This window comes from Dermacentor silvarum, chromosome 4, assembly GCF_013339745.2.
Source record: "Dermacentor silvarum isolate Dsil-2018 chromosome 4, BIME_Dsil_1.4, whole genome shotgun sequence".
NCBI classification, from domain to species: Eukaryota; Metazoa; Arthropoda; class Arachnida; order Ixodida; family Ixodidae; genus Dermacentor; species Dermacentor silvarum.
Window position 1 is genome coordinate 211,418,864 of NC_051157.2, and position 15,781 is coordinate 211,434,644.

Below are 15,781 nucleotides of genomic sequence, written 5' to 3' on the forward strand. Positions count from 1 at the left end.
TGCACATTATCTAGCCCCACGGCGACACGTTGTCCAGTGCTATCGACTTGTCCGCATGGCGCCTGCGCATGTTTTGTCAGGAGGAGGCAGATAGATGGCATACTATACGTGGCACATGGGAGAATCAATTGATGTTTCTGCATGACTGTCAGTTAATGAAGTTTACTGTTATGCGACCACAACAGGCTCACACATAAATCAGGTATTACGCATCTTAGCAGGCCGTGGGATAGCTAGATCTAGTGTTCGCGGCCCGTGGTGCGGCACCTCGACGCGTCTATAGCTGCGCTTCTCGTTTCCCCTGCTTACAGATTGTCATCCGTGCTCAGCACGTGCAAACCCTACAAAATAGCCTTCTTAGACGTATAAGGGCGCTCATTTAGGTATTTGTTAAGGGAACATCTCACGGTCACAACCGAATTATCAGTTTCTTTTTCTTTATAAACAGTACATTGTAATTTAGCCACATTATATTGCAAAACAATAAACATTGCCGCGAAAAAAAATATATATAGTCTGATATAGCGCACATGCACAGGGATGACACATGACAAACCTATGTGTTAGTATTTAACATACAACGAAGCACTTCATTTTCCCTGTGTGCCAATTTTCACAAATCAATGATAAAGAATGATCACCCAATGAACATGCAGCGCGATCATCAAACACACAGCTGAAAGTGTGTCAGATAAATATGAAATTGAGCTGGAAAGATGGACAAAGTAATGAAAGTAACATCATTACAATAGTAGCTGTTCACTCGATCAACAAAGTTATTTGCTGACGCTGTGAGGCATGCTCGCCAAGATTGTACCGTAAGAGAAATGGAATCCGCCATAAATTCAGTGTAAAAGTTGAGCAGACCCCACGCACTGTCAGAATCTATATTATGCGAAGCATTTTGCAGGTATACGTGGCTATCCAGCATTGTTTGGGGTTCCGCAAAACCATGCCAGGCGGACCGACGTCTTTCTGCAAATTGAGTATTTGTGTGTGGGCTTCGAGCATACGTGTGTGTCACGACAGCGGCACGACGACAACCACGTTTTAGACGATCGTATGACAGCAGCGGCAGGATTTCTACGCCGGCCGCTTGACGCGAGGCTATGACATGGCGATTGTTGGGTTTTACATAGGTAGTGGACGAACGTAAGCGAGAGAAACACGGATTGTGATGTAAGCGACTACGTGGTATACAGCATAGAGCACAGCCCGTGCTCGGGCTTACGGGCCGGGTAGAACAGTTTTTTCACGGGCTCTGGCCGGGCTCGGGCACGGCGTGTGCTTTTTGACCCGGGCCCGGGCCTGGCTCGGGATTTCTGGTGGTGTGCATGTAACGTGCAGCGAGTTATTCTCGGCAGTCTCAACTCTGAAAAACATTATTTTTCGGTCTCGGGCCGGGTTCTGGCCTAAGGTAAAGGGGTAGTGGGCCGGGCCGGGCGGGTAACGTAGATTATTTCCGGGCCCGGGCCGGGCCCGGGTCTCGCCATAAAAGTTTTGATCGGGCTCGGGCGGGCTGCCCAACGTAAAAACGGGCCCGGGCTGGGCCCGGGCTGAAAAAATCGGCCCGTGCAGTGCTCTAATACAGCCCTATTTACACATGGCTATTTCATGCTGTGTTAAAACGACGATTATATTTGTACTTGAGCGAAAAAGTGTTGACTTTGGTTAACTTGTGCGATCATCAAGGCCCTACAACGGCGCGCACTTTCTACGTAGTGGAAGCTGATACGAGAAAATTACTGGGCAAAGTGTGCCGGTCTGGTGTTAGTGCAGTCTAACACGGTGCGCTAAAGCTGGGGATGTCACAAGGAAATAAGACGACAAAGTGGCATGGGGTGCACGCCACGAGTGTTTCAAAGAGCTGGCTGGCCTTGGAAGAAGGCGAGAAACACGCGTGCTATCGTCACCTCACGGTTAGAGCACTCGGCTGCTGGGCGCGACGGCCGAGGCTCGATTCCCACATCGGTCACTCATTATTAAGCCGATTAGCATTCTTTGCCTACTTCACGCCTCTTGAGCCTATTTATCTATTCCATCTAGCCTCTCACGCCGACCCGTGGCCCAACCAGCTTGGGCCCCTAGGTATGTGCTCGTGATGCCAGCTGATTCTCGCCATGCCGTCGTCAGCTTCGACCACTAGGTATGTGGTCGCGATGCCGTCATGCTCGTTCATTTCAGGTTCGTCTCTCATCATGATGTCGCGCCGACCTGGTGGGCCACGTTGTCTAACAACTTGGATGTGTGTGCGTGCCCTCGTGATCGTTGCAACATCGTCAATCGCCTCTCATCACGCCGTCGTCGTCATACGGACATTGTGATACACTCTTCGTTACACCATTGTCGTCATGCACTCGTCGTCATCCGCTTGTCCTGATACCGTTGTCACTGTGTTAAAAAAATGTCACAGTTTCGCCCTAAGGGCGAAGCAATGAATGCGATAGCAACACAGCAATGTTATACGAAGTAAGGTGAGCGGCTTTGGTAGCAATATGAATTGTAGTAAACATGAGCTGATTAAGTAAGCAGGTGTGCTGCGGCGTAAGTAGACCGGCATGAAGAGAGACTCGATGACCACGAGAAGGCGCGTGTGAAACGGTGGTGTTGATGAGAAGCGCTGCCCGTGGGCAGGGCGTGCGAAGGGACACACCTGTAGCGCTGCACTGCCGATCCGGGCAGCATTGCATGTGTAACGCGCGTTGGAAAATGTGGCCCGACTATTACTAACTGTGGTGTGAGCACGCACAAACAAACACGAATAGATCACACTGAATGACTGCAGACAACGACTGTCAAAACGCTGGCAGCAAGCGCATATACGCCGCAGCGGGCGAAGGTACGTGCGGTCTATCGCTTCAACGGAAACTGAGCGGCGAATGCACAGCGCATAAAGGTCAGAGCCGTGTGGAGATAAGAGACGGTGCGAGCGAGCGACGAGCGCGGTTGTTGGCAAAGTCCCTTCCCGACACCTCAGTAACGTCATGCCATTGCCATCCAGGCGTTGTCGTCATATGCCTTGGTCATTATGTGGTAATTATGATGTCATTAAATCGTGATTATGCCGCGGTTGTCATGTCATCCTCTGGCATGACGTGATCTTCAGACAGTCGCTACCATGCATCCATTGTCATACCGTCGAAAGAAACTGTTGAAAAACTTGGAGTACTCTTAAGCTTCGTCTTTCAGAAAGGAACGCGATAGCGTTATTGGACGCCGTTGACGCCGACACAGATACCGTATTTTCCGCGATATGGGATGGCTCGGTTTTCAACATTCCCCTCATGTTGCCTAGAACCAAAGTACAGCGAAACACCATCAGAATTGGAGGTTAAGCTTCGCCTTTAAGTGTGCAACGCGATAGCATTCAAAGATCCGTGACTGCATATCAGGCTTTTTTCTCGCATATTCAAATTAAAATCCGACGCTATTACCTCTATAGTATGTGGTTAAGTCGTACTTTGCGATTTTTCTGACGAATTTTACTTTGCGAAATTCAATTTTTGTTCAGTAACGCCTTGCGCCACGCGAAATGCCCGTCTGGTCGGGGTTGTTCGGGATGATGTGGTTCGGCAAGATTATTTCCGCCAGACGTCGATGCTTACGCCGACACCGACGCCACACCGGATTTTCGGCGACACTGAAATGAGCAGCTTTAACGCTATCGCAATAAAAGCTGCTCATTTCAAACTATGCGAGGCTGAGGCTGCGGATGCACCTGCGTCAGGTCGCGGCGATCATTTAAGAACGGTCAATAATTTGCGAACTAAAAAAGAGCGTTCCTTGTTTAACCAATGCTCAACTCATTGTCCATACCACCTTTATCGTTCCATCGACGTCATTCAATATTTGTCATTGCATAGTCGTTAGTGCGTCGGCGTCATAAAGTCGTCGTCGTGCTGCTGCTATATGCTCAAAAGTTACTAGTACGTGCCATAGCAACCGGGTTATTCCACATATGCCCAAAGCCACAGAAGTTTCAGAATGACAACTACAGATGTTAAACAAACATGACTTCAGAAATACGGTGTGTTGTTACATTTCGGGAATGCTAATCGTATTACCATAGACAACACTGTGAGGCAAGTTCTCCCGTATTTTTTTTTTCGTATTTACAGCGAAGCTGTCGATTGCTGGTATCCCTGGATTTATTCGCGTACGTCACGTCGACAAAAAAAAAAAAAACAGGTGGGCGGATCCCGGTGGCAGTGCAGGGCTAGGAGCAATGGCTCATTCCCCCGTAAGGCAGATGCGTGAAGAGAACATACAGCACAGCTTTCGTTTCGATACAAAATACACAAATAAAAAAAATCGGGGTAGCTTGCACTAGTGGCACAAGGCTGAAGACACAGCGGAGCTGACCGTTTCCTAGCTGGTCGTGGCTATACGAAGTGATGCTAAGTTATGCGAAGTAATTCCAAGTGACTCTTAGGCTATACGTTCACACTCGGGAAGCGGCAAGCGGGCGGAAAGGCCAAAGCGGCCGGAAAATCTTTTCCGCATTTGTCCAAGTTGTTCACATTTGTTTTGCTATCGCCGCTGCCACCGCTGCCGCTTTCGCCCACATCCATCTAGTCTGCGTATGTTTGTCGGCGTGGTGGCGCTCATTATCGCACCATTTCGAGCGGTATGTTCATTCATTTTCCCACCCGTCATCAAAAGTGTTCATTTCGCGCAACTTTGCGTGTCATCTGCGACCTTCGGTAAATTCCTCGTAGCCGTTCCGTAATTCTCATACGGGCACGTTATCGCTGAGTCAAAGGTTGGTGCCTAGGCGTGATTATATTTCTTTAATAGCTTTTATTTACAGGTTGCAATAACATTTCATCATTTCGTATTATTGGCAGCGCCTCCAGTACACCAAAGCTAAAACCCGGGCTGGCCCTTGTGTTGGGGCTCGCCGAAGCCTGCGCGTTCTACGTGAGACCTGAGACCTATGCTCCCAATCAAAAGTCTTTATAGGAGGCGTTGTCCCAATCTATTGTCGCGACGAGAAAACCACCGCGCAACGAAACAAGCGCCCTGCGACTTCTGCAACATACCGCGCCCGTGCGAGCAGAATTGCGGAGCGCCAACAAGGAATCTGCCCAACTTTTTTCTGCCACAGAAGTGGGCGAAGAAATTGTTTTTTATACTTCTACCTACTTGTTTTCTAGAAATGGACAATGAATAAACGGAAGGAGCGGACACCTCCGAAGCGGCTGTGGTGGGTTCGCCCAGCTTTGCAAAAGCGCTAGAAGTTGGGTCACCCCAAGGCTGCGTTGCTGCACCTCTGGTCGCGCGACGTTGAATACTATCGCGAGTATTGCTGACAGTACGTTTTAGTACCACTCTTGTCGTAGAGAAAGTGGTGGATCTAGATCGCGTCGAGCACCATCGCAGCCTACACTTTTGGTGCCATGTACAACTTTACGACCGGATGTTTACATGCTAGTGGAGCTTCCGGTCGAGCGGAACGACTTTCCGCCGCGATTCCGCCTCGCCATGGCGAAAAAATCGGCCCGAGACCGATTTTGCTTTCCGCCTGGTTTTCCGCCCGCTTCGCCGCCTAGGCGGGTGGATTTTTAGAAGTTTTTGCCGCTTCCGCCTGCTTCGAGACCAAGTGTGAACGTAGCCTTAGTCAAGTCCCGTATAACGTCCGGCACATATGCGGCATATTTTCGTTCCAGCGTTAAGCACTGCATATAAACGAACTTTCAAGCAATATTATGCGTGACAATAGCTGCGGCGGCAGGCTAGGCACGCTATATGCGGCCGCGAGCGGGCGCAATGTTTATATGCAGCCCTGCAAATTTGGCGCCTAAAAAGCGCACCAAAGCGTTGAGAGAGTGTTACAAAGCAAAAGCTGCAATGAGCGGTGTCAACGGAAGTCTCAGAACGACCATAACAGATTTTAGATAAACGCTACTTAAGCAATACGGTGAGTCGATACATTGCTTGGATTCTAATCGCACTACCATCGGCAGTCATCGTGTGATGGGTGCTGCCCTAATTTTTCAACGCGACAGCGTTAAGGGCCCCATGTCGCAAAAAATCCGGCGTCGGCAACCGGCGTCGGCGTGCGATGCCGGTGGCGGAGAAATCTTCCACAACCACCCCGACCGCGCAGGCCCTCCACGTGGTGCAAGGTTTTGGTGAACAAAAATTTAATTTCTCACAGTGAAATCCGTCAGGAAAATGGTAAAGTACGACTTTAGCATTCGGCGTCGGATTCGCCGTCGGATTGTTTACCAATCGGCGTCGGATTGTGATTTGAATGTACGAGAAAACCTAATTCTGCTACGAGGAAACTCAAACACAAACCACTTTTCCAGCATTTCTACCAGACCTACAGCCGCGCGTTGCGATGCGAACGGTCCCGATAACGCTATCGCGTTCTACTCTTAAAGACGAAGCTTAAGCATCCTCGAAATTTTATTAATTGAAGCACGGAAATAACTTGAACGACAATGTATTTCGTTGCACACTTTAGAACGTGTATCTCAAAACTGGTGTCATCCTCAAAGTTTGTACCGAATGAACATGCCTCGAGAACTCACCGGTTGCTATTCGTCAATTGCAATCAATGCCTCAAACCATTTAGCATAAAGGTTAATTCGTCTAAATTTGGTAATAAGTCGACTATGCACTTGGATTCATCGTGCAAATATAGCCCGCATGCTATAGGGTAATCTATCTGAAATAGTAGAATTGGGTTAACTGCCTCAGACGATTTTCAGAAGTTAACCAGGCAGAAAAACAGCCTTCGCCCGCGCCCACAGAGCCAACACAAGAAAAATTGCAGAATGCGTGCCCCGAAATACGAAGAAGTGGCGTGATACTTGAGTGACTGAGTGAAATAACTTTATTAGAGCTCCGACGAGGACGCGAATTCGTCGCGCACCCGGCTAATCCCACGTCGGGACCGGCAGGTCTACTAGGTCGCGGGCACGCCAGACTGCCAGGATTTGCTTGTCTAGAGAAGGGCTACGCAGAAGCGAGTCCCGCTTCTCCTTGCTGAACTTGAGGTATCTCGACCCGCACTCCCAGAGCATGGATGTTAGAGCGGAGGTCTGCCCGCAGGACGGGCAGGCGTCGTCGCGGTATACGTCGGGCTAAACTTCGTGTAGAACGGCCAGACACACGGATATGTGCCGATCTGTAAGAGTCTCAGAGAAACGGCTTGCGCCCTATTCAACTTGGGTTGAGGGGGTGGAAAGACCCTTCTAGGCATGTAGAAGAATTTCATAACTTCGTTGTGAGTAGCGGGAGCATCCCTGTGGCCGTAGGGGGGAGGGGAGTCGGCGCTCCTTACAGAGGAAGCGCGGTCGGTGAGGTTGCGCACAGCCTCGTGAGCAGACTCACTGAGGTTCGGGGGAGCACCCTCGACGGACCCTACGTGAGCAGGAAACCAGTAAATCGAATGATGCGTGACGAGAGCATCCGGACTCGAGACGATAAGAGGACGAGCAGCTTGCTCGGCGATGCGACCCTTCTGAAAAGCCCTGTACTGCAATTTCCTAAAGAAATAAGCCACAATGCCGAGTTTTGAAGCGAAGCTATGTCTAGACTAAATCGCATATGGCTAGGCGAAATCGCCTGTTTACAAAAAACTATCATCATCAGCCTTGGCTCGAGCGTCGTCGTCTTCTGCAGCTGGCTCGTTGGCGCCCCTCGGTTTGAGCTCGTGCTCGGCACGCGCTCGTGTCACTGCTCCCGCGTTCGTCGGCGTCGTCTTCTTCCACAGCTGGCTGCGTTGCCGCTCATCATTCCAGCGTAGAATTTCAATTTTTCTGTCGTCGTAATGGGGAGGTCGCGCGTATGAGCCATTGCTTAAGCAGGTATGAGCCATTCATTGTCTTAAGTACGGACAGATTTAATTTTGAAGCAATTTAATTTCGAAGAATCGCAAGCGGCAAATGCGGGCGAATGCTGCTAACCACGCCGCCGAGCGAACTCGAGACAACGGCGGACTGCGGGCATACCGTCAGTGACGTCGTTCGCTGCTTCGCCGCCGAACGTGCGTGTAACCTCATAATTGAGAAATACCCTAATGAACCCTCGGGATTAACCCAGTAATAAACACCGGGGCCGCACGTTTCAGCTTCGCTGGTTAACCATCTTCACGGAGTGGAAGGGCCAACGAATATTTTCCCCATGTATTTTAATAGCGTACGAGTATTCTTAAGACCTCACAGAAGTGCACACAAAAAAATAATAAGAAAAAAAAAATACCAGGCCAGTTCTGAGAGGGCTTCGCAACATAGACGAAATCAAAAGGCTGCCCGAAAATAGAAATGAAGACGGCGCTAAATATTACAGCTTCGGTATTTCAAAATTTATGATGAACGAATCTGTTGCGAATATATCGCGGTACACATTTGTTTTTGAAGATACCGCCTTTCTGATTATCCTTCTGCGCATCTGTTTCTTCGCAGCGTTTTTCGAGCCGACCGATGTGCGCAAGGCAGTGAAGCCATTCCTGTCGGACGCCTGGCGCCACCTGTCGATCGTGTCACCAAACCTTGCAGAGCTGAGAGCCATGCACGCCGCCCTGGAGAGTGTTTTGGGAACCAGTGCGACCACAGGTGAGCGCGTGCACGTGTGTTGGCGCCACATGCACGCCGAGTCGGTAGTGGGTCACACAAACGCCGAGACGTGTCACTCGATCACTAGAGATCTTGCCTAAGAAAATCATGGCTATTTGCTCAGATTGATTTCCCAAAATAGTTTTGCTGAAAAAAAAAATCCTGATCCGTGATGTGCTTTGAAAGCTTGCTGAAGTACGTTTTTTTATGTTTATGTTTGTATGTGTTTATTAGTATAAAATTTATTTTACCGCCTGAAGCATCACAACTTCACCTACCGAACCTGCAAGGATTCACATTCAATATGTGAAGGTGCTTATTGGCAACTTTAGAAAACGATAAAGTAGTTTGAGGTCGTCCCGAATGTCCCGAATCCTGACAAAAACTTACTGTGTTGACCATTTTTTCCTGAGTAGATTGTTATCGATGCCTTTATTATAATTATTTTGCTGAATTGTCTCAGAGATCACAAACACTAATTATGGGCCAGAACACTAAGAATTCTCTGAAATAACATGCCAAACAAAGAAAAATTTTGCTATTGGTCCAGTTTCAATCGTATTTTTGTCAATGAGGTACTCCTCGTAAAAATATGACAAAGAGTGCATTAGACGGGCCTGCTTATTGGCGTTCGATTTCCGTCATTATCTCATTTTGATTTTTGTTTTAGGCGATATATATATATATTTTGAATTTGGCCCCTGCCGAAGCACGACATAATTCCGTGCTACATCTTCACCGGAAAGCGCAGTGACTGTCTTGCTTCAGAAATCGGCGCGCGCAGATTGGCAGTGTCACGTGACCTTCAGCCCATGCGGGTTCGAATGTGTTGCCCAGTCCAAAGGACTACTAAAAGGTTTCTCTTCGTGGTGTGTGTTTGTCGTTCCTCCCAGAGCTAGTGCGCAAGGAGCCGAGAGATCGGGCGAGAACTCTCACAGTTCACTTCTTTTATCTCGTCTTGTATTTTTCCTGCATTCCTCTTCACACTCCAGTCTCCGAAACTTCAAAACACCCACCCGAGCGTGCGCGCCCCAGAAGACTAGAGCGCCTGGGGTATTCATTCCGAATGGAGCAGTAGAAAGCGGCGCCGGCCACCACTTCCGCACGCAGCTAACCAAAAGCTGATTAGAAGGCGCGCTAAACAGTAAGGCCAGTACGCGTGTTTCTTGAAGTGCGAGGTGGCGGGATGAAATCCCGGCCACGGCGGCCGAATTTCGATGGGGGCGAAATGCGAAAACACCCGTGTGCGTAGATTTATGTGCACGTTAAAGAACCCCAGGTGGTCCAAATTATTCCGGAGCCCCCACTACGGCGTGCCTCATAATCAGATCGTGGTTCTGGCACGTAAGACCCCATAATTTTTATCACCGACGAGTGCTCTTCTTTTCGTCTTCGATCAGAACGACGCCTGAGACGGGATGCCGATAGATGTCCATTTCGGCTCAATGCTGTGATGCAGGGGCGTAGCGAGTAGGGAGTGAGGTGACACATCAGACACGTGCCCCTTCCGTAGTTTCTGTGTACCATGGTACCGCATAAATGACGTGTGACAACACCTGCCGACCCTTTTCCCGGTGCAATGTGCGTCCCCTCTCCCCTCAGCCCCATAAAAACATTTTTGGATATGCTACCGCTGTGATGGCGACCATGTGAATGAAACGCGGCAGTCGATGCAACTCCTGGAGGACGAAGAAAAGGCACAGTTTCATACGATAGGCGAAGCATCGATTGCGATAGCATATTATTAGACAACTATACGGAGTAAGTTTAGTAGTTTCATCAGCTGCATAAATTGCTGTAAACATTCGCTTAGAATCTAAATTAACGAGCAAGTTGTCACGCGTTCACAGGCAAACACGAACACATCTCACTCAATGACCACGGGCACACTCTGTGAGAACGCTGGCGTGATGAAGAACGGCAGCAGCGGCGACCCAATTCCCCTTCGTGCTGCCTCTAGCTTCAACGCGAACTGAGCGGCGAGAGCACAGCGCACACGAAGCCAGTGCTGATTGCCTCCAAGACGCGCGCGGCCGCGTTCAGCCATTGGCTCAGCCGCCGCAGCTGGAATAGAAAAGCAGATACACACTGACCTGAATACGCACTGATTTGAATTTTGAAGTCAGTGGCAAAGCTTGCTAAATAAAGCAGAACATTTGCTGCACCATAGTACTGCACGTTATACATGCAAACAATAATGATGATTGTAACGGCGATGATTCTGAAGATGTTTTGAATATGACAACTCACTCATGGGCGTTCGCCTAACTGCCGATACACGCCGTTTCTTCACATTCTGATCGCAGCAGCGCGCTGAAACACTCCGGGCACAGCTTCGCCGCCTTCTCCTCATTTATCCAAAATAAACACTACATGTGTATAAACCTTTCTCGGTCATGCGCTCCCACATGCGCGTTTTCCAACATCTCAGACAGGTGTAAATGGTAAGGCAAGAAAAAAGAAAGTAGGGCCGCGATAAAATAAGTAATTTCGCAGAGCTCTGAACTCTTGCGCACTCTGCGAAGAGCGACAAAAACACAACACGCCGATACATTTTATACTAGCTCAATTGGACTGGTCAACACAGTCGAACCCTCGCATGCTGAGGAGAGAGAGAGACAGAGAATGAATAATGAAGGGCAGGGAGGTTAACCAGGACTGAGCCCGGTTGGCTACCCTACACTGGGGGAAGGGAAATGTGGAGAGAAAGATTAAGAGAAGAACAAAAAGGCCGCTGTAGATATCGCCGACGTAGCAACACATCTCTGCTCTACCACTGACGATCACTCAGTCCGGATCACAGATGGTCACTCAATCCGGTGGTTTTCAAAAATCGCAGCAGTACTATTGTGGCCTTTTGTAGCTGCGATATTCGAGGTCATAGTCCCAAGATCTTGTTCAAGGTGAACGGTTTTTTATCCAGTTGATTGAGAGCTGTGCACAGGTCATGTCTTTAGTTTTCACATGATGAGCAGTAGCACAGTAGATGTTCTATGGTTTCCTCGACACCGCAGGCATTGTACTCGGCGCTATCAGCCAGTTCCATCAAACACGTGTATGCATTGGTGAATAAAACACCCAAGCGTAAGCGGCACATCATTGTTTCCTCACTTCGCGGAAGTCCAGGTAACAGCCGTAGTTGCCTAGATGGGTCGAGAGAATGCAACCGATACTGGGTGAATTCAGGTGTTTGCCACTTTTCGAATGTTATACTGTGCGCTAGCTTGCTTAGATGTTGGGCTGCGTCAGTCCTCGATAAAGGCACAGAGACAAGGTTTGCTCCTTCGTGTGCTTTCCTAGCAGCTTCGTCGGCGAGTTCGTTGCCGGAGATACCGCAATGACCTGGCAGCCACTGAAACACGACATCATGTCCTTTTGCGATCGTATGATGGTGCATTTCTCGTATCTCCGACACCAGTTGTTCACAGGACCCGCCACGAAGAGCTGGCAAAAGACATTGTATACGGCCGCCTTTGAGTCACAGAATACTGTCCACCGTTTAGCCGGTTGGTTGTTAATATAATCAACGGCACCTCGGAGGGCAACAAGCTCCGAACCAGTCGCTGATGTGACGTGAGAAATCTTGTATGTGATACTCATTGATCGTGATGGTGTAACCACTGCGCCGGTAGAGCTGGTCTGAGTGGAAGAGCCATCCGTATATATGTGGGCTCGGTCGAAGTAGGAAGTTTGCAAGCAATCTAGAGGTGCTTGCTTGAAGGCCAAGGTAGGCAGGCCAGTCTTTTTATCTTATTCCTCAAGCGGAAAGGCGCACCTTCAGGTTGCTTTAAACACCGCAACGCTGACGGTGAACGGGTCGAGGGTGTGAAGCCCGATTATAGGGAGGCACGGTGAATGCTGACTACGTTGGAGAATGACGACTGTGGTCGTCGTTCTGGCAGGCAGGCAAGAGAGCTTGAATACAGGTCCTCAGCGTCGATGGTCATGCAAGTCGTGATCGGATGGTCTTTAGCCATGATAACTGTTCCTGCTGTTGAGGCGCTCCGCGGAAGGCTGAGGCAAACACGTAATGCCTGTGCTTGCATGCTCTGAAGGGCTCGAAGATTGGACTTGCATGTATTAGCAAGCACGGGAGAGCTATAGCGTAGGAATTCGATAAAAAGTGCTTGGTATACCAGCAGCATGGAGTCCACTGGTGATCCCCACGTTTTACCGGCGATTAATGTGAAGACGTGGACAATAGATGTGAGCTTCTTCAAGTGGGCAACCTGAGGGCTCCAGGAGAAGCCCCGGTCAACAATGACACCCCAAAACTGATGATTTCTCTTGTAGGAGATACGCTGGCCATTGATGCACACTGGATAACCAAACATCGCTTTTCACGTAGAAGCGACTAACGCACATTTTTCTGTCGAAATGGTAAGGCCTTGTGTGCAAAGATAGCCAGATGCCTGCGTTGCTGCCTTCTGTAGCCTTGTACGAACCTGCAGGCGAGTCATCGCTGATGCCCAGATGCAGATGACGTCGGCGTAGATGGAGACACTGTTCCTGGTAGGGAATCGGCCAGTCCAAGAAGCGTGAGGTTGAAAAGAATAGGGCTTAGAACACCGCCTTGAGCACCGTCATGACTCATGGCATGTGTAGTGGTCGGTAGTCGGACCATCTTCTGTGCGTACAAACAAGGATGTAGCGGCAGCAGCATCGGCGTCGTATGAGAATTTCGTAGACGCTCGCGTCTGCACGAGGCACGAGCGGCTGGCGCGCACCGGCACAGGCTAGCGTTCCGAGACAGATTAAAAATGCTACGCTAAGAGATCGGGTGTCGGTTTTTAGATGCGAAAGCATCTAATGCTCGGGGCAGTGTCCGTTCTGCGGCGCCCGCACCCATACTGCGCATGCGCAACTCTCCCTCATTCTCCACTCTTACGCAGGTGTGCGCTCTCCTCCCCCCCTCTCCGCCACAGGTGCGGCGCAGCAAATCATTGGATATAACTCTCTCTCTCACTTTCTCCCTCTCTCTCTAAGGGTACGCCGGTAGGTAGCGCAAGTGTCGCGGCGCAGTATAAAGCGCGCGTTCGCTGTGCTTCCGTCATTCTCTCTCTGTTCAACAATGTGCGAAATGCCATGAACAACGTCAACGCCGGCGCTAGTTGCAGCGGCAGCGCCACCGCCGCGGAGGAGAGGAAGGCTCGGGAAGCCGAACGTAAACGTCAGCGTCGGCAAGCGGACCCCGAACTTCGGGCCAGGGAAGCCGAACGTAAACGTCAACGTCAGCAGGAAACTTCTACGGAAGCAACACGGGCTCGGCACGCCGAAGTGGAACGTCAGCGTTATCAAGCCGACCCCGAACTCCGGGCTCGGAAAGTCGAAGCGCAATGGCAGCGTTGAGCGGCAGCTCCCGATCCCGAAGCAACGAGGCAACGCGAGTCTGCGGCCAAAGCAGCAACACGTTCGAGGCCATTACAACGCCCGGGCTTCGACGGTGCTGACGCGCGGTTCAAGCGCGACTTCGTCGATCGGAGCTTCGGGCACAGCTGCAACGTGTGCGACCGGCTTTGGTTCGACAACAACCTGAGCAAGGTCGGGAGCGTCCAGAACGAACGTGAGCGTAACGCGGCCGTCGGCGTGCTTCGACGCCAGTTCAGCAACAAGACCGGCGACTTCCTGCAGTTCGCGGTGTGCTCCGCGTGAAAGGAGGCTCTAACGTCGGGAAAGGTTCCAGTGATGAGCGTGAGCAACGGCTACCGATACCCGCCGAAACCCGAGCACCTCCCCGCGTTGAACCCGGTCGAAGAACGGATCATCGCACAGCGACACCGTACAAACGTCTCCTCTCTTCTCAATACATTCTCTCACTCTAGCTTTCATTGGGTTGTGTTGCCAAGTGAAACAAAACGGAAACTCGATGCGCACTCCCCGCGATGCTTTCGCATCCCACCATGTTGGCCCGTAGGGTGAGATGATGTGATTTTTTCCTCTCCCGCGAGAGCCTGAGACTTTACCGGTCTACGTGGTCGCTCGTCGCCTCAGTTTGGTGACCACGGGCGTGATGCTGCCATACGCTCCTGTGGTGGAGACGACCATGGACCACACCAACGCTACGAGAGTTTAAGGCCAAAACCCTTCCGATGAACGCGGTGAGCCCTCCTGTTCGGCCATCGCCGTCCACTTCACACAGTACTGGGACCAGCATGCCTCGGCGTGGTTTCTTCAGGCCGAATCGCAATTTCAAGTCCCTGGTATCCGCTCTCAAGCCTGTCAAGGCTTGTCAAGCCTGTCAAGCCTGTCAAAGCTCTCAAGCCTGTCAAAGTTTCATTACGCCGTTGCAGCGCTTTCGCCCGGCGCCATTGACGAAGTAGCAGATTTGTTGAACGCCCCATTGTCTACCGCCGCCTATGACGATCTGAAGGCAGCCCTGCTACAGCGCACAGCAGCTTCACAGCGTTCTCGCATGCAGCAGCTTCTGTCCGCTGAAGAACTCGGTGACCGACGCCCTAGTCAACTTTTTCGCCGAATGAGGCAGCTGCTCGGAGACAACGCGAGATCCATCGATGACGCGCTGTTGCGCGAATTGTTTTTGCAACGACTCCCGGCTAACGTGCAAATGGTCCTGGTGACAGCCTCTACCATGGATTTTACCGGACTTGCCGCTTTGGCCGACAAATTCATGGAAGTAGGCACCCCAACCATCGCAGCCGTGACATCGTCTCCGGGTGACAATACAACGGCCCTGCGAACCCTTCCCTGCTCTTCAGCAGCGCAATCTCCGCTCGACTCCCTGTGTGAGCGCCTGGAACGCATCATCTATGCAGCAGAACATCGCTGCACGTCAACTCGTCGCCCACGCAGCCGTAGTTCCAGCAAATCAAGACGCAGGGGCACCCGCAATGAAACATCAACAACGTCTGGCATTTGCTACTACCACCGCCGTTTTGGAAACGACGCTCATCACTGTCGGTGTCCCTGTGCTTGGCAGGGAAACAGGCTGGCCGACCTCTACAGGCGACGAGTGGTCTGGCGCAACACACAAGTCGCCTTTTCTAGGTGACGGACAGAGTTACGGGACAACAGTTCCGTGTCGATACAGGAGCTGACGTCTGCATAGAGCACTGCACGGGCTCGGGCTTACCCGAAAGCCCGGGCCCGGCCCGTGGGCTCGGGCACTGCGTGTGCTTTTTGACCCGGGCCGGGCTCGGGCTTTCTGGTGGTGTGCATGTAACATGCAGCGAGTTATTCTCGGGCGTCTCAACTCT

The 15,781-nt window shown here is 50.8% G+C and overlaps 1 protein-coding gene across 1 annotated transcript; it reads left to right on the forward strand.

The window, feature by feature from the left end:
- The first annotated feature begins 2,159 nt into the window (after positions 1–2,159).
- Positions 2,160–15,576, forward strand: LOC119449218 (uncharacterized). The gene is made up of 3 exons (XM_037712398.1): positions 2,160–2,217; positions 8,418–8,581; positions 14,707–15,576. The coding sequence occupies exons 1-3, from the start codon at positions 2,160–2,162 to the stop codon at positions 15,574–15,576; spliced, it is 1,092 nt and encodes a 363-aa protein (XP_037568326.1).
- The last annotated feature ends 205 nt before the right edge of the window (positions 15,577–15,781 follow it).

What these genes read in the sequence shown, in the direction of transcription:
- LOC119449218 (XM_037712398.1), top strand. Translation starts at nt 2,160, where the DNA reads ATGCCGTCATGCTCGTTCATTTCAGGTTCGTCTCTCATCATGATGTCG. An exon ending in CATGATGTCGCGCCGACCTG is followed by an intron (nt 2,218 to 8,417) that starts GTGGGCCACGTT and finishes GTTTCTTCGCAG; the next exon opens with CGTTTTTCGAGCCGACCGAT. An exon ending in CCACAGGTGAGCGCGTGCAC is followed by an intron (nt 8,582 to 14,706) that starts GTGTGTTGGCGC and finishes CACTTCACACAG; the next exon opens with TACTGGGACCAGCATGCCTC.